At 52.7% G+C, this 18,052-nt stretch overlaps 1 protein-coding gene across 1 annotated transcript; it reads right to left on the bottom strand.

The window, feature by feature from the left end:
- Positions 1-236: 236 nt before the first annotated feature.
- On the bottom strand, positions 237-6,396 carry AQP2 (aquaporin 2). The gene is made up of 4 exons (XM_058861313.1): positions 5,948-6,396; positions 3,959-4,123; positions 3,145-3,225; positions 237-2,216 (listed from the first exon to the last, which is right to left on the bottom strand). Exons 1-4 carry the CDS (start codon positions 6,311-6,313, stop codon positions 2,001-2,003), a joined length of 828 nt encoding a protein of 275 aa, XP_058717296.1. The 5' UTR covers positions 6,314-6,396; the 3' UTR covers positions 237-2,000.
- Between the last annotated feature and the right edge of the window lie 11,656 nt (positions 6,397-18,052).

Below are 18,052 nucleotides of genomic sequence, written 5' to 3'. Positions count from 1 at the left end.
TAAATGAAATGCTTTGATCTGGAGAAGAGACACTGAACAAATCAACATTAATTTAAATAACTGAATTCAGCTGTGGCTTTTTCTACAGCAGAACGTGCCCAGGGTGACTTCTGAAAAAATCCACTGGGATTTTCCTGCACACATACATGGATTAATTTTCCTTTAAAAAGCATCAAAAACCCCATATGACTTTAAAAAGTGAAGATTTGATACTGAAATACAATTTGACACTGGAATCAACTTAAAACATGATTTTATTATCATTGCTGAGAACAGAGGGAATTTTTGAGAAGCCTCTTCTGAGCTAAAATTCAAATTCACCATCGAGGAGCAAAGGGAAGCAGAATCCCTGTTTTTGGGTGGATCAAACCAGGGCTGGAAGTGCTGCCTTGGCAAAGCCCTCTGGGGGTATTTGCATGGATTGGCTGTTGATAAACACTTGGTCCAGGCCAGATCAAAGCTGGGCTCCCTCCCTACCCCTCCAGCCAGTCCAACATCTGAGGAAGAGCATGGGGAGAAAGGCAAGGATGGATCTGGTGGGAGGAGGGGATGGTGCCAGTGGAGCAGAGTGAAGAGTATCATTTGGTGGAGGGGTTCTGTCAGAACGGGGAAGGGAAATTATCCATAATGATCCATAAATTATCCCTTGTGATTCATAATTGGGCCCAATCTCATTGAATATTCCCATTAACAGCCTTTCCAGAGAAATCTTGGTGAGGCTGACACTGATGGGGCAATGTTGGAGACACTGCTGGGATTCACTCTGGGTATGGAGGACTTGGGGCAGAGCAAGTGAAATGGGGTTAAATCAATGGCTGAAAGAGCAAAGTTCACCCAAGACCAATCCAAATCCTTTGGCCAGGCTGAGGACCATGACCAGGTCCTGACAGGGCAGAGGGAAGGGGTGGCAGGGGTTTGGAGGGTCTGGAGTGATGCAGCTATGAGAAAGGGATGTGAGAAGCAAGTGATGGAGATGAGAAGGAATTCCTGGCTGTGAGGGTGGGGAGGCCCTGGAATGGATTTCCCAGAGGAGCTGTGGCTGCCCCACCCCTGGAAGTGTCCAAAGCCAGGCTGGATGGGGCTTGGAGCAGCCTGGGATAGTGGGAGGTGCCCCTGCCCATGGCAGGGGTGGGATGGGTGGGGTTTAAGGTCCCTTCCCATCCCACCCATTCCATGATTCTGATTCTTCACACCTGAAACATGTCGGGTGTGAAATCTTTCCTTTGTGTGTTCCAGGTGATCTGAGTGTCCGAGGGTTAACAGGACCAGACGAAAGAAGGGAAAACCAGTGGGAGAGGAAGGACAACCATGGCCCAATAATGAGGTGGGTATGAGCTTGGGCTGTAACCCGGGTTTGTCATTTCACAGGACAGGGAATTTGCAAGTGCCCCAGTGGGGCCTGCAGGGAATCATGGCCATGCTCCCAGTCCTGTCTTCCCAGGAAAGCCCCTGTGGAAGCACCTCTGTGTCCTGTGGCAGGTGGAAAGTGGCACTTTGGTCCCTTTCACAGCAGAACCTGTCATGTGTGACGCTCATGGCTCAGAGTGAGCGCTCCTGCTCCTGCTCCTGCGTGTGAGCCAAGAGCTGAGCGGGGATCGGAGACGGGAGCAGAGTGAGCAATGAGGCATCGGGTGGCAACCTCCACACCCAGGGTAATGAACACTCTTCAGGCTCCTCGGAGCTCTCCGTGAGGGAACAGCCTCAGCCAAGCTCCGTGTCCTGCGAGGGGGACATGGAAGAGGGCATCCTGGGGAGATCCCTTGTTCCTGTGGGGTTGGGATTTACCGGCTCTTCCCCAGATCAGAAACCACCCGGGCATGGGGAGAGCTGGGAACAAGAGGTGGGTGGGACCAGCACAGCATCTCCCCAGGAGAGGAGTCAGCTTCAGTGCCCCAGGAGAAATGAAGGGGGAGAGGGGAGAGGTGAGATGCTCCTCTGCACGAGCACTAAAACCATGCCAGAGGTTTCCAGCTCCTCTCTCGGCCCAGGGAGAGGGTGGGCTACACCTTCTCAGACATCCCCCTGGGCAGGGTCTGGGGGGAGTGGAGCTCCACGGACTGGCGCCGCCGGGCCTCGCGCTCGGCCCAGTCCGGCTCAGGCTCGCAGCCCTTGAGGATGGCCAAGCGCTCTGAGAAGGTTTTGGCCTGTGGGAACAGGACGTAGTTGTAGAGGATTGAAGCTGCTGCAGCCCCAATCAGGGGGCCCACCCAGAACACCTGGAGAGGAGAGAAGAGAAGAGTGGGGTGAGCAAAAGCCAGCCTGGCTTTGGAGGGTGGGGAGGAACTGGGATCTCTGAGGGGCATTCAAGGAGCTTGGGTTCCTTCCTAGGGAGAAAACACGAAGTCAGCTCTGCTTTGGTCATTGCTGGGGATCTGAACTCCCTCCCAGTGCCTGGATATTCCCAAACATCCTCTTACACCATTCCCTCTCTGCTCAGACTCTGCATTAATGCCAGGCCCATTGTGAATGTGCTGAGTGATGTGGCATCATCTGGAGGAGCATTTTCCTACCCACTCATGGATTGCTGTGGGAGGAGGAAGAGGATGAGGAGGCGGCACCGGCCTGGGCCAGACACCTTGGAACACATCAGCAACCACCACAGCTCTGCCTCCAGCCAGGCGCTTTGCAGATGAAAACAATAAAATCATGGAATCTCCTGAGCTGGAAAGGACCCACAAGGATCCTCAAAATCTGGCTTCTGGCCCTGCTCAGGGCAACTGCCACCCATCCAATCCCACCCTGTGACTGAGAGCATTGCCAAAATGCTCCTGGAGCTCTGGCAGGCTCAGAGCCATGGCCATTCCCTGGGGAGGCAGGGAGTGTTCCCAAAGATGTACCGAGATCCAGGAACCAGGAAAGTTCCCCAGGACTGGCAGCTGTTCCACTCTCCATTGGTTTTGTTCCCTGTGCTAAGTCACGTCAACAAACCTCACACCCTGGTCCTGTTGCAATGCTCCCAGTTTGGAGTTTGGGAAAGCCAATTAAGCATCCAGCAGCCCCACCTCCTGCTCCTAATCTCTCCATCTCTCTTCCAGCTGGGAACTGGCATGGAAATGCTGGGAATTTGTCTGGCTTGGTGAGTTTTGAGGAATATTGGCAGTCTGGGGGCCTCATCCAACCCAACCCCCAGAGCCAAGTTCTCACCCAGTGGTCGCTGAAGTCTCCGACAACGACAGCGGGAGCGAAGGACCTGGCAGGATTCATGGAGCAGCCGGTGTAACGGATCTGCCAGGAACACCATGGCCGGTGTCAGCATTAAGCCCTTTTACCACATTTTTAAGGATGTTGGGGTGTCATTAGGGTGATTCATCCCCTGAGCTGCTGCTTCACCCTCCAGCACTCCTGTTCCAGGAAAAGGAATTCCAGGAGCCACCACCATCTGAGTCAACACCGTGAGGTGTCTGAGCTCGTGTGTCCCGAGCGTGGTGTTGCTGTGTTGCAGCCCGAGGACTGCAGGGATGAGCTCCCAGTCCTGCAGAAAATTCCCTCTCCTGCCTCTGAAGACAAGAGAGGAGCAGTCCCATGGACACAGGGGCTCGTGGAGCCTTGAGGATGGAAGGTGTGGTGTGACCAACAGCGTTTTTCTGTGTGCACTGGGTGTGGGGGCTGCTTTGGACTGCCACCCAGCTGGGATTTCCTTGAAGACCCATCCCAAACACTTCCCAGGCTCATCATGCTCTTGAGAGCCCCAGCTGCCAACACATTTGCTCCAGGAGAGATCCCACAGAGGTCTGGAACTCCCTATGGGACTCAAGGAGAGGCAGAGTCCAGAAAATCAAGTTAATACCAAATAAAAGCTGAGCTCAGGCCACAGCTCTCTCACAGGGATTTTTCCCTTTCTCTACTGGAAAACCATGGGTTACAAATCCCCCATCAAGCCTGGAGATGCAGCCAAACCAACTCTGGGCATAAACAAAAAAATAACCCCACAAGTGCAAGTTTTGGCCCATCCACTCACCCCAAGGAGGTGGCCCACGGCCACAGAGAGGCCAATGGAAAGGGCAGGGGAGCCCAGGTTGTCCTCACGCCGCTCGTCTGTGGAAGCGAAGACGCACAGGACCAGCTGGAAGGTGAGGAACAGCTCCACTGTCACCGCCTGCCCTGTTGTGGTCTCATTGTGCAGCTGGAACGGAAGGAAAGATATGTTCCAGGGCCAAGTTCCATGAGTGGATGGGAAATATGGAGGACAAATCCAAAATCAGGAGGAGCCAAAGGAGACGGGAGATTTTTGGCACCACAAACCAAACAATTTTCCAGGCAGAAGAAGCCACTCAATGGGAAATGCTTGATTGACCTCTCAGGAAATTTTATTGGCATTTTTGGGGTATTTTTCCATTTGTTTTTCTTTTCCTCATACTCAAAATGCCTTTTGGAAAAGTTTACAAGTTGCATTTTGAAGACATTGAAAATTAATATTTTGGCATGAAAAAAGAAAAATATTCCCTTTCCACTTCTTTGACTCAGAGAATTTGTCAGGTCTGATCTGGAACTGTTCCTGGTTGCACCCCCTCTCCTCCAACTTAGTCTCTTCTTCCCCTGTGTTCCCCCAGATCTAATCCCATCGCTTGGGGATCCCAGGAAGGTCCTGACTGCCCTCCTGTCCAAGCTCCAGAGTCAGATCTTTCTCATTCTCCTCCCCAGCATTCCCCTCCCATTTTATAGGGACAATCTGTGCAGGTAGCCACGTGATGAACAGCCCACAGGGGAAAAAACCACCTCAAAATCCCCAGTTCCCACTTTTAGGTGGTTTAATCTGAAAACCAACAAAGCTGGAGCCGTCTGAGCCTCCTTTAAACCTCCTGCTTTTATTACCCTTGGTCATTACCAGCCTAAATCCCTTTGTTCAGATAAAACCGCAATCCCTCTTTTTAACCCTCTTAATCACTCTGGCAGTGCAGCTGAGTCCTGGCAGTGTCTCCCTGCCGTGGGAAAGGCGATTTCCATCTGCTGCTTCCCAGCCCAGCTCCCTGCTCCTCCCTCGCTCCGCTGGGGCTGGGGGACGCTGATCCGGGCAGGTGCCCGTGCCCACCTGGGATGGTGGGCATGGAGAGGGGACAGTCAATCCCTGGCTTTCAGTTCCCTTTCCCCCTCCTGTTGTTATGTGCAGCAGTGGGGAAGGGGGTGTTGGAGACTGGGATACCATTGGAGAATCCTCCATAGCTTCCTAAACTTCCCTGGCTTTTTTTTCTTTTTCCCCCTGTCTGAAATCAGTGTGAGATCCTTGTAAAGCTTTAGGGTATCCATGTGTTGGGTTTTGGGATGAACCAGCTGGATCTGGTGTGCCCATCCCATCACAGTGGGAAGCAATGAGCTGAATCTAATGAAAATCTGGGATTCAGACCCAAATATCTCCTCTCCCCACCACCTCAGCAACCTGGAAATCGTGGCTTTGCCAAAGCTGAGCCAGGAAAAGGCTGCCTGTACTCACACCAGAGGGGAAATTGGGATGAGCCTGGGACAAGAGGAATGCAGAGGTGCTGTTTTGGATGTGTCCTTCCTTAAACCCCTGGGACCCCCAGAATCCAAGCTCCCCCCAGTACAGCCCCAGGGAAAAATGAGATGGTTGTGACTCTGAGGGAGGTGTCTGTGGCCAGCTGGATCCTTCCTCTGGTTTTGCCCTAAAAACAGGGGACATTTTTGGCACCAATATGAAAAGAAGAAAAGTTTCCCAGGTGGAAGAAGCGGTTCAATAGGAAACACTTGATTGACCTCAGGAAATTTTAGCCCTAAAACCAGAGGAAGAAAAGTCCTGCCTTCATCCCCGTTCCTGTCAGGACCTGTGGAGCAGCAGGGTCCTGGTGCTGGGCTGTGGCATTCAGAGGCTTCCTCACCTACCCCTGAGGGTCTTTGCTGGCCGTAAGCCCCTTCCTCCCACCCCTCAGCCTTTCCAAAGACCCTGCCCAGTCTCCCTGCGACCTCCCAAGCCCAGCCTGTGCCGAAGCCTCACCTTGTTGAGGGCCAGGCCCTGGCGGGAGCTGGCCGGGGTGATCTCGTGCAGGATGGCAGCGCCCACCACCCCGCCCAGCAGCTGGGCCACCACGTAGAAGAGGGCACGGAGCAGGGAGAGCTGCGAGCCCAGCAGACAGCCCAGGGTCACGGCAGGGTTGATGTGGGCGCCGCTCACGTGGCCCAGGGACTGCACCAGGGTCCCAATGGCCAAGCCGAAGGCCAGCGCGATCTGCAGGGTGCTCGGGGCCGGTGCCGAGGGCCAGTTCAGGGCAGAGCCGAGGCCGAAGAGGACGAAGACCAACGTGGCCAGGAATTCCGCCAGGACAGCCCGAGTGAAAGCGATGGAGCGCAGTTCCCACATCATGGAGGCTCCCAGGAATGATCCTGCCCGGGGTGTCCTCAGTGCCCACCTCCTGCTGTGTCCCTGAGGGTGACCTGGGACAACACTTATATACCTGGAGGTGGGGGTGCCACAGGATCAGCTGCTGAAGGGGATGGGATCATGGTCCCAGGAAATCTGATGCTTTTTCCTTCTGTGTTCCAGCTGAGGGAACATCAGATCCTGCCCCTTCTATTAAAGCTGGGGAATGCAGTGCTTGCCACCCTTGGGAGGTCATAGATCAGCCTCCAGCAGTGCTGGAAGGACTGCTCCCTTTCTCCTGGGCTTCCTTCCCTGGGATCTATCCCCAGAGCTGCTGTTGGAGCTGGATCCTGCGAGCATGGGAAGGTCAGGAAGCAATGTGGAATCTGTGGAACTGGAGCTGAGGTTGGGTTGTGTTGAAAATCAGGTTGTGGGCTGTGATTTAACAACCAGAAAAATCCAGAAACATGGAGGGATTCCTGGGGGTGTTCTGTGCAGGGCCAGGAGTTGGATTTGGTGATCCTTGAGGGTCTCCCAACTGAGGATATTCCACGATTCCATAAAAAGTGCAGGGGAGGCACAAATGAGATTCACTATAGCTCAGCTCCTCAGAGTATCAGAATTTTGCAGCCTGGGCACAGATTTCTTACCCAGAAAATTGGGAACCAATCCCAAAGCAAAGACTGTCAGAAATTCCCATGTGAAAATGTGGCCCCAGGGCTGGAGCACCAAGTGTGCCCTAATTATGGCCATTTTGGTCAACCCAGCTCTTCAGAAACATCCTTTTAGTTCTTGGTGTCAATCCCAGAGAGAGAATTTCTTCTCTGGGATTTGGTTCTTCCCATCTGCTCCTTGCCCAGAAAGTTCTTTTTCTCCATTTCCCACTCCTGAGGGATGTCTGTAAAACCTTTGCCTTGCCTTGTCATTGGGGCTGGTGGCTTTACTGGAAATTGAGGAGCTGGTTTTTCCTCTCCAGAGCGGACTCTGTGGTGGGATCACTCCTCCAGCTGTAGCTGGAAGGACCATGTTATCCCAGAGGGATGCAGAGCACTCAAGTGTCTGTTTTTTGTCTCTAACAAAGGCTCTTCCTCTACAATGAACTGAGAATTTTTCCCTTCCAGAGGAGCTGTGCAAGTGCCATGGCAAATGACTGATGGCAAATGTTCCATATTGCTGGAATTACGTCATGGAATGATGGGGTATCCCAGGTTGGAAGGGACCCACAGGGATATGTGAAGGTTCTTTTCTCCATGACAGGTGGGGAACAGAGCTCCCAGATGGAGCAGAGGATGGATGTAGGTCCCTTCCAGTGAAACCATTCTTCTTGTCTTCCCCTTTCTCCCTTCTTGTCTCCCTTCCATCCTCCTCTCTCCCCTTTCCCTTTTCTTTCTTCTTCTCCCTTCTGTTTTTCCTTCCGGATTCTTTTCCCCCTTCCTCCTTCCCCTTTTCCCTTCTCTTTCTCCCTTCCCTCTCCTCTCCCTCTCCCCTTCCTTCCCTCTAAAAAAAGGTTTGTGGGAATATTGCTCTTAACGAGTGAGGGACTGTGGGAAAAACAAGTCCAGCCCATGGCTGAGTCTGAACAAGGTGGGACAGTGGTCCAATAAAATATTTTGCCGTGAAAATCCTCCCCTTGGACTGTTCCCCCCCAGCATCTCTCCAGCCAGAGCTTTTCCATCAGTGGAGTCAGTCCCGTAAAACAGGTTTGGAGGCTAAAGGGATTTGGGTGCTGCTGAGCCTCAGGATCGTGGTCCTGGCCAGGCTTGTGCTCCACGTGCCTGGCACAGGGCTCAGTCCTGCTCAGGGCAGGAGTTACTCAGGGCTGCAATTACTGCAGGGAGGATGGAGAGCAAATCCAGGTAATTACTGGAGCTCATACCCTGCCTGATTAGTGGTTATCGTGGGGAGTGTGGGGATGTCTCAGTGCTCAGGACTAATTAAAAGGAAGAAGTCAGCAGGATTAGTTCTGAGCAATTTAAAAGTCCAGCCTCATGGTCCTGACTTTTGTCTGGAGATGCAAAACTCCTTGCAGCTTGTTTGTACTGAGCTGGGAGATGTTGGTGCTGAAATTGGAGATGGTTGTTTCAAGCTTGGAGCAGTCTGAGACATGGCTGGGGGGTTCCTGTGGTGCTGCACTGTGGAGAAAGGGTCAGAGCTGCATTTTGAGACCGGCTGTCGTGGTGTTCACGGTATTTGCTGGGAGATGGTGTTTTCCAAAAAGAACAGCCCACCCCAGCTTTCCTCGGAGATCTCCAGCACTGCAATTCCACTGATTTTATAGAGGAATCCATCCATGGCACAGAACCAGACCCTGCTGGCTCCAGGCACTGAGTCAGTGGTAGAGCCAAGATTTCCTAGCAGTGCCACATCTGGGCACTGCCCCATGCCCGGGAAAAATGGGAGACCCCACAAGCTGAAGAACTGGGAATGGGCTGTTGAGTCTGTGGTTGTATTTAGGAGGGGGTCCTGGAGCTGCTGGAGGTGATGGAAATATGGCTTTCCACCTCACCTCAGGTGTGCTGCTGCTTTGGGAGCAGTCAGGAGCATTCCAGCCCTGCAGGGAATCCAGCAAGTTTGGGAAAGTGCATTATTTTACCTGTTTATACTCCAGTCCCTGGAGTGTGACAGTGTTATCAGCCTCCCTGGGACCAAGTGCTAATGCAGTGGTCTTGAGGAGCGGGTTGGCATCTGCAGAAAGATGTAACCCATGTGTGTGCCTCATGTTGGAACCCTGTGTTGGAGCCCATGTTGATGTCTCATGTTTGGAGCCCCATGTTTGGAACACCACGTTGATGCCCTGTGCTGGTGCCTCGTGTTTGAACCCCGTGTTGGTGCATCATCTCTGTGCCCTGTGTTTGGAACCCCATTTTGGTGCCCTGTGTTGGAACCCCATGTTCGGAACCCTGTATTTGTGCCCTGTGTTGGTGCCCATGTTTGGAATCTTGTGTTGGTGCTCACGTGGGTGCCTCAGGTTTGAGCCCCGTGTTTGGAACCCCATGTCAGTGCCTGTGTTCAAACCCGTGTGGATTCCCCGTGTTTATATCCCATGTTGGAGCTCCATGGTGGTGTCCCATGTTGCAGTGCCGTGTTTGGAATCCCGTGCTGGTGCTTTGTGTTGGAGCCCCATGCTGGTGCCCAGTGCTTTGTGTTGGAGCCCCGTGTTGGTGACCCACGTTTGAACTCCCCGTTGGAACCCTGTGTTTGAACCCCGTGTTTGGAGCCCCGTGTTGGTGACCCGTGTTTGAACTCCCTGTTGGAACCCTGTGTTTGAACCCCGTGTTTGGAGCCCCGTTTTGGTGACCCGTATTTGAACTCCCCATTGGAACCCTGTGTTTGAACCCCGTGTTTGGAGCCCCGTTTTGGTGACCCGTATTTGAACTCCCCGTTGGAACCCTGTGTTTGAACCCCGTGTTTGGAGCCCTGTGTTGGTGACCCATGTTTGAACTCCCTGTTGGAACCCTGTGTTTGAACCTCGTGTTTGGAGCCCCGTGTTGGTGACCCAGGTTTGAACTCCCTGTTGGAACCCTGTATTTGAACCCCGTGTTTGGAGCCCTGTGTTGGTGCCCCGTGTGGGTTCCCTGTGTTTGGAATCTGGTGTTGGTGCCCCATGTTTGGAACCCTGAGCTGGCGCAGCGGGAAAGGTCCTGGTGCCACGTTTCGAAGAATGTTTTGAAGGTGTCATATTTTGAGGAACATTTTGCAAGGCAGGGAATGGTTCTTGCACAACCAGGAGCTCCTCCAGTGCTTTAGATGGTCCTGATATCTCTGCTCCCCTGGCTTCCAAGAAAGTATAAACATCCTGAGGTATCTCCATTCCATCTGAAATACCTCAGAGCCACAAAAACACTTATTGCATAAACAACACGCAGTTTTACTTCTTGGATCCGATCCGTCACAGGAGTCTCATGTGCTGCCCAGGCCCTGCAGGAAATCCCAGTTTTTGCTCTTTTCTGGGAGCAGGGAGCACCTGCAGACAACTCCCCCTCCCCTAAAACAGCCTAAGGGACAACCTGAACTGCTGCTTCCCATGGCAGCAAATGCCCTTTTCATTGGACACTGGAGAATCCACCACTGGAATAAAGCTGAGGAGAAAATTTTGTACAAACTTGGATGGTTTTGGTTCTGCTGTTGCTTGAAATGCAAGATTTCTGTCCCACAAAGGAGGGGGAAATCTGGAATGTGTAAAACTGGAATAGGAAAAAATGGAGTGGGTAAAACTGAAATCCTCTCTTGGAGAGTTCTCCAGAAGCAGCCTTTAAATGAAAAAAAATTAAACTCTTGCATTGTGACAAATTCTGTTCTTGGTTGAGGTTCTCTGTTGGCTGCCTGGAAAAATGGATGTGCCAGGGCCTTTGGTCCCATCCTGTTCCCCAGCAGAGTGTGGGGAATGGCAGCCATGGGCTTGGGAAGCAGATGGGAATGAAGGAATGGACTCATTTGTGTTGGGATCAGCAGGGGCAGAAACCCCTCAGCCTGGCTTCCATCTGGGAACTGGAGCACCAGCAGCAGCAGTTTGGCTCCAGGGGCCTTTGCACCCTGGATGTCCTGATCCTGATGGGCATTCCCAGATGAGGGGCTGTGAGTGGGGGTCCCTCAGCAGGGACAGGACCAAACACAGGTTGCTCACTGTCTCCCGAGCTGGGTTTTTCCAGGATTTGGCTCCTGATGCCTGATTCCAGACTGGTTTGGGTTGGAAAGAATATTAAAGACTACTGAATTCCAACCCCCTGCCATGGGCAGGGACCTCCCACCATCCCAGGCTGCTCCAAGTGCCATCCAGTCTGGCCTCGGACACTTCCAGGGATGGGGCCACAGCTGCTCTGGGAAATCCATCCCAGGGCCTCCCCATCCTCACAGGGAGAATTCCATCCCAATATCCCACCTAACCCTGCCCTCTGCAGTGGGAAGCCATTCCCTGTGTCCTGTCCCTCCATTCCTTGTCCCAAGCCTGTCTCCAGCAGGGAGCTGTGGCACAGCGAGGGAGGGCATTAAGGTCTCTTTTGGTGACCATCAGGAGAAGCAATTTTCTCCCACTGCCCAATTCCATCCAAAGGACGTTCACCCAGGGGAGCAAAGTAGGGAGAGAATCCCCATCTTCTCAGCTTTTCAGGCCGAGTCCTAAATCCCTTTTCACACAAAGCTTCCGTTGGCTCTGTCTGTGTTTGTTGTTCCTTAGGGAGGCACATGGATTATTGCAGCCCCGATTCCCTCCAGTGCCTCCCAAAGGGACCTTGGGCGTGGGCCCAAGAACCCGCCTGAGAGGCTTTGCTTGGTTTCTTTATCCCATCTCAAAGACTTGCAAGTTCAGTCCTGAATGTTTGCTCGGGCTTTCGTGCAGGCAGACAGCAGGGCTGGTGCTGCTGGAGCCAGGCTGTGGATCCTGCCAGGATCAGGACACTCCTGTGGCTGTGGAGACCATGGAGCCTTTTGGCCCAGCAGGAATCATGGAACAGTTTTGTTTGGAAAGGACTTTAAAGCCATCCTGTCCCACTCCTGCCATGGGCAGGGACACCTCCTGCTACCCCAGGGTGCTCTAAGCCCTGTCCAACCGGGCCTTGGACACTTCCAGGGATGGAGCAGCCACAGCTTCTCTGGGATTTGGCCATTCCCAACATCCTGTGACATCAGAGATGGAAGTTGGGACCTCCCTTCAACCCCACCTAAGGGAGGGCAGAAAGGACACCGTTCTTCCCATGTTGGGGTGCTGAAATTCAGGCCAGGCCATGTAAACATTCATAGGAAAATAATGAATGCTTTTCTCTCAAATCCATGAAACAACTCCAGACAGACTCCAGGACATCCAGAAACCAGCTGATTCCCAAGTGATGGAGCCCCCATGGCCTCGCTGGGGGTTCCTGGGCAGGAATGTGACATTGGTGAGGAGCAGGGAGGGTGGGACATGACCCTGGTGACAGAGCTGGGCAGAAGAGCTCGGCTCAGCTCCACTGGGGTTTGTTTGCACAACCAAACACCTCAAAGAGCCCCAGTGCTGCGGGTGGGACTGGGGAGTGGCTGTGACATCGTGTGGTGACACTCAGCAGAGCTGAGCAGTGACACGGGGCAGTGCCAGGCTGAGCTCGGCTTTCCTCATTTTATGTAAATCTCAATAATCCAGGGCTGTGGGCTGGAAGGGAATGAGCTCTGGGGAGATGCCAGCTCCAGGTGACCCTGGAGTTAGAAAATAAAATGAAAACCAGTCTTAGATGCTGCTAAATTGGTTCTGGCGGTGGGTCTGGGAATGATGTCCCGTATCCCCTCCTCACCTGGTACCTGCAGCTCCTTGTTCCCTGTCCTCTCCAGCCCCATGGATCCGAGGTTCTCGTTCTCATTGCCCGTCCCCTCCTGTCGTGTCCCGTTATCCCTGTGCCAGTGCCTTTCCTGGGGAGCTGCTCCTGGTGAGGAGGTTCAGGGATGTCCCTCCTGGGGCTGGAAGGGATTGGAAGCCATTCCTGGGCTCTGGGACAGCATCAGGAGCAAGGTTGGGAGCTTGTGATGAATTCCCAGAGTTCCATCCCACCAAACTGCCTCTGGAAGCTGCTCTGGCAACCTCCAGACACAGCAAATGAAACCCTCATGCTTCTCATAATTCCTATGTTGCTTCAGGAAGTTTCTCCCTTGGAGATTGAGTCTGGGATGGTGGGAAAAGCAGGGAAAAGGACAGAATAGCTCCACAGGCTGAACATCCCCATGGAAGGGCCTCCACAGCCATCAGGGTTGGCTGCAGCCCTTCTCACCAGCCCAGATTCTGCAGAGTTCTCTGTGTGATCAACAGCTGGAAAAGGGCTGGGATGGGTTCCAAAACTACTCCCCAAAATTGTGTTTTTACACAGGAGGTGCAAACAGGAGATCCAACCTCTTGCTTTTTAATTTTCTGTGGAAGGGCCATTTATCTTGTCTCCTTCCATCTCTTTTCATGACCTCTCTCACCTTCCATCCTCCATGTCTCTCCTTCTTCTGCTTCCTGGTCCTTCCCAGACCCCTCCTCAACGCCGAGGCTGAAACTGAGAGAACCCCAAAGTGGGTTCTGTAAAGCCTCTGTTTCCTTCCCACTGTGGAGGAGAAAGGGGAGGGTGAAGGTTCATGGTGGGATATTTTTGTTTGTGGGGACTGGATTTCAGTGGGGTTTGGGCGCGGTCAGGCCTTGGTTGGGATTTGCCCTCCTGCCACGGTACAGAGACTTTTGGAGGAGTTTTGTTTTTAAATCTGGGCTGTGGCTCTGATTTCCTCCTGTGCCTGTGCCCATGCTGATGGGATTTGGCCCTGCTGTCACTGCGATTTGCTTTGCCTCTCTGAGCTGTGCTGAGGTTTGGGGAGCCCTGGCAGCTCCTCGAGGCTGTGCCAGGCAGTCCAGCATGAGGAAAGCTCTGAAATCCTCTCCTGGGTGGGGACAAAGCTGCCCAGGGAGCTCAGAATTTCATTTTACTGCTCCAGTGGAGCTCGTTAATCTGCTGCTGTGGAATTCAAGAGGGGCTGGGTCTTGCTGGGGGTGGAGGAACTTTTCTGTACCCCAAAAACTGGGAAAATCCACCCAAAGAGCACAAGCTAAGATTAAAAGCCTAGGACTAAAAGAATTCTGCCTGGAAGTGTGGGGGGTAAAGGTCCCAACGTGGGACAGGGAGAGCTGGGAGCACCGCCAGGTCCATCCCAGGAGGGATGAAGCAGTTCCCTGGTGGTGGAACAGGGAAATCTGTCCCCATTTAGGAGCTGAAGGTGCTTTCCAGGCAGAGATTCCTGACCCAGCAAAGACGTGAGTGCAGAGATGTCATAGGAAAGGTGGGGTTTAAGAAGGAAAGAGAAGAAGGAAGTGCCTTGGGATATCTGGAGCCACACAAAGGAGGAAAGTGAGGTCTTTGTGTCCTGGGGATGAAGGTCAGGGAGGCATCAGCCACAGGCTTGGTTTGCAAACTGCTGCAAAAACCTGGAGAGGTGTAGTTCAGATATTGGGAAGGAATTCCTCCCTGTGAGGGTGGGGAGGCCCTGGAATGGATTTCCCAGAGCAGCTGTGGCTTCTCCATCCCTGGAAGGGTCCAAGAACAGATTGGACAGGGCTTGGAGAAGCCTGGGATAGTGGGAGGTGTCCCTGCCCTGGTCCCTTCCAATCCAAAACTGTATGGCTAAGGACTTTTGGGTTAGGTTCTTTTTCCCTTTGAACTGGAGATTGACGAGAGGGAGGCAGTTTCCTCTTGTTCGGTCTCAGTTGTTTATTCTTTTCTTATCAGCATTACAAGGTACAAGGAGCTGTGTGCACTATGATAGAAAGGGGTAAAATGGCCAACAAAGATCCTCTTCAAGGTCTTTTATATGTCCATTTACCCAATTAACAGATGCCAACTAAATTATTTTTCTTAGTGACCCAATGACCCAACACCTGTGTGATGCACTGAGGCATTTTTTACCCAATCACTTAAAACCACCCAAAAACCCCTGGGAGAAGAACATGAAGAAGAAAGAAGGACAAGAGACAACACCCTAAATCCTCCATCTTGTCTCCTGTTCTCTAAACTACTTTTTCACCCAGTGATTTAAGAAACTTTCTAATCTACACACTTACATTTTTCTATCTAACTTTAACATTTGTTCTCATGTATCACCATGAAAACATGCTCATGAATTTCATGCTATATGAAATTCAGCGTTTCTTTGGATCCTAGAACTAAGTATTAGAAACAAGGGCACACACTCTGTATCTCAGACTCCAACACAAACATTCCAGGATTCCCTGATTCTATGGTTCCATTCCTGGAAAATCCTTAGGCCAGCTGAGAAATAAATACCTTTACTTCTAAATTTGGGCTTCCAGGGCAAAGAAAGAGTATCCTTCCAGGAGAACACCAGCAAACCTGGATTTTGAGCCAATTGCTGGAAATTTGGGCTCTGGAACCACAGAACCTGGAATATCCTGAGTTGGAAAGGACCCACAAGGAGCATCCAAGTCCTCCCTCCATCTCTGCTGCTGGGCATGAGCAGCCATGCCACCACCACAGTCACTCGTGAAGAATGTCAAACATTCCCGTGGCCATCCCTGGGCTGTGTTATATAAAGTCCCTTCACAGCAGTTCAGAGCAGGAACTGCTCGGTGGCGCGAAGGTGTCACTCCGAGTGTCCCCAAACCTGTTCTGCTCCCCCTCCCAGCCGGGGCTCTTGTGCAATTCTTGCCCTCCAGCAGCCCTGGCTGCAGCCGGGGGCAGGACAGGCTCGGCTGGCAGCAGGCAGGGAATGGCTGCCAAGGCCTGAGAGCTGCACAATTTAATCCTGGGCAGAGCTGGGCTGGATTTCAGTGTTTGCTCAGGCCCTGGGAGCGCACAGAACTGCTCCGCTCTGACGTGGGATCACGGATTTCGATTCCGTTTGTTCTTTTATATCCCCACCGTCCCCTGTGATCCATGGAAGTCTCACACCACAGTTCTGGAGGTGTTTAAAGAAACAAACCTGGCCTAAATTTCTCTAAACACCCAAATTCTGCCATTGCCTTGGTCCCTTACCTGCTGCTTACCTGCTGCTCCTCACCACGGCAGGCCAAGGCCTCGTTAATTAAAGTGGCCTGCTCAGGGTTTTAATTCAGCTGGGGGATCAGGGGGGACAGCTCAGTTTGTGGCATTTCCCTCCAGACGATGGAAAACTGGAGGCATAAAGGGGGTGCTGGAAGCGGAATTTGGTTTCAGCTCAGGCACCAGCAGGAGCTCTCCAGGCCTGAGTGCAGAAACCCAGGAGAACATTCCCATCCCAAAGGGTCCAGGCTTATCTAACTCCTTCTCCTGTGCATTTAGGGGGTGTTGTCCCATCCTCCAGGATCATCCTGGGGAGGAAGGAGGGGACATTTCAGCTGGAGGGCACTGGTGAAGGCCAAGAGGAAGGAGCTGGCTGGGAAGGGAGATGGGAGCAGGGAATCATGGAATGGTTGGGTGGGAAGGGACCTTAAAGCCCATCCAGTCCCAGGGCAGGGGCAGCTCCCACTATCCCAGGCTGCTCCAAACCCCATCCAGCCTGGCCTTGGACACTTCCAGGGATGGGGCAGCCACAGCTCCTCTGGGAAATCCATTCCAGGGCCTCCCCACCCTCACAGCCAGGAATTCCTTCCTCACACCCAATCTAAATCTTTCCTGGTATAGTTTAAAACCATTTTCCCTTGTCCTATCGAGGCTTACATCTCTCATGGAGATGAAGCTCCAAGGCTGACAGCCCTGGGAAGCTCCCTGGGATGTTGGCAGGGCTCTGCCCCTAAGGACAAGGGGGTTTTAATTTCTTTCATCCTCCAAACCCCTCTCTGTGCATTCCCTGATGTTCCCAGCCTGCAAATTAATTCCCCATCCAGGGACCAGGGATTTAGCATTAATAATCCATGGATAATTCAGTGGCCTGGGGTAGATTCCTGAATTTTTAATGTTTTATTCTAAGTCCACAGCACAGCTTTCAGTGCCAGGGGTTTTTTTCCCTCTTGAGATGGGGAGAGGGCATTTACTGAGGGCTTCTGGGTGTGCCACTGTGGATGTTGGTGCAGCAAATCCCTTAATTATCATATCAGGTTCCCTTTCCTTTGTTTTTGATGTGATTGAATGTTCAGCAAAGTTGTTTTAATCCTGCGAAATCCCTGGTGGATTTGGCTGGGTGTGGCCTGGACAGAGATTTTTTATTACCATTATTTGTCAGTCTGAGAGTTAAAGGGAAGAGTGAGGAGGGGAATGGCCAGAGTTGGGTTTGGGCTGGAGCTGGATGGGGGTGCCAGACACCTGGATCTGGGATCTTTTCCCTGCAGGACTTGGACCCTAGAGACAATGAACACCTTGGGAGGACTCCGGCACATTTGGGAGCTTCCAGCCCAAACAGGAGAACAAGGATCCAGGCTTGAAGCAGCTTTTGGGGGAGGGATGGTCCCTGCAAGCCTGAGGGATCTGCTCTCCATCACTGTGGGCTGGGCAGAGTCGTCCTTGTCTTCTGAAGGACCAAGCAGAGACTCGAGAGCTCTCCCAGATCGTTTTCCCAGCTCAGGAAGGACGTGGTGGTTCCTCAGAGTCCCACGGGGGCGGTGCCTGTTGGTGCTGGATTTGGTGCCAGGCTGTGCCAGGAGGGGAGACCAAGATCCCCTGGGATCTCAGCAGTGGGGATGGACCTCTGGACACCGGCTGGAGCTGGGCTGGGGCTGTCAGGTTGGATATCAGGGAAAGGTTTTTCCCCCAGAGGGTGCTGGGCACTGGACAGGTTTCCCAGGGATTGGTCACGGGCCCCAAGGCTGTCAGAGCTCCTGGAGCCTCTGGACAGTGCTCTCAGGCACAGGGTCAGATTTTGGGGTGTCTGTGCAGGGCCAGGAGTTGGACTGGATGATCCTTGGGGTCCCTTCCCACTGAGGGTATTCCCTGAACAGAGCAGGGCAGAGGATGGAATCTCTTCTCTGCTGCTTTTATCCAAGAGGAGCTGCTGTGGCTGTTGCTTTGCTGGTGGTTTTTCCTCTCCCAGATGCAAAGTTTCACCTCTTTAAGCCTGGGATGGAGTGTGTGGGATCTGGAGTTAATGCTCCAAGGAATCTGGCTTGGCTGGGCAGTGGAGCTCTGAGGGCTCCTGAGGAATTTGTCACAAAGCACCCAGAGTTTCTGTTCCCAAGCTCTTGACTCCTTGGCCAGGCCCCTACTTGAAGGCGGTCATCAGCTGAGTGTGTTGGAGGCTCTTTATCCATCCTTGTGCTCAGTTATTTACCCATGGTTATTTATCCATCCTTGTTCCTGGTTATTGTCCATCCTCAGCCTCGAAGGG

This window comes from Poecile atricapillus, chromosome 35, assembly GCF_030490865.1.
Source record: "Poecile atricapillus isolate bPoeAtr1 chromosome 35, bPoeAtr1.hap1, whole genome shotgun sequence".
In the NCBI taxonomy this organism is placed as follows: domain Eukaryota; kingdom Metazoa; phylum Chordata; class Aves; order Passeriformes; family Paridae; genus Poecile; species Poecile atricapillus.
The sequence above is the reverse complement of the archived record's forward strand: the minus strand, read 5'-3'. Positions and strand labels throughout refer to the sequence as shown.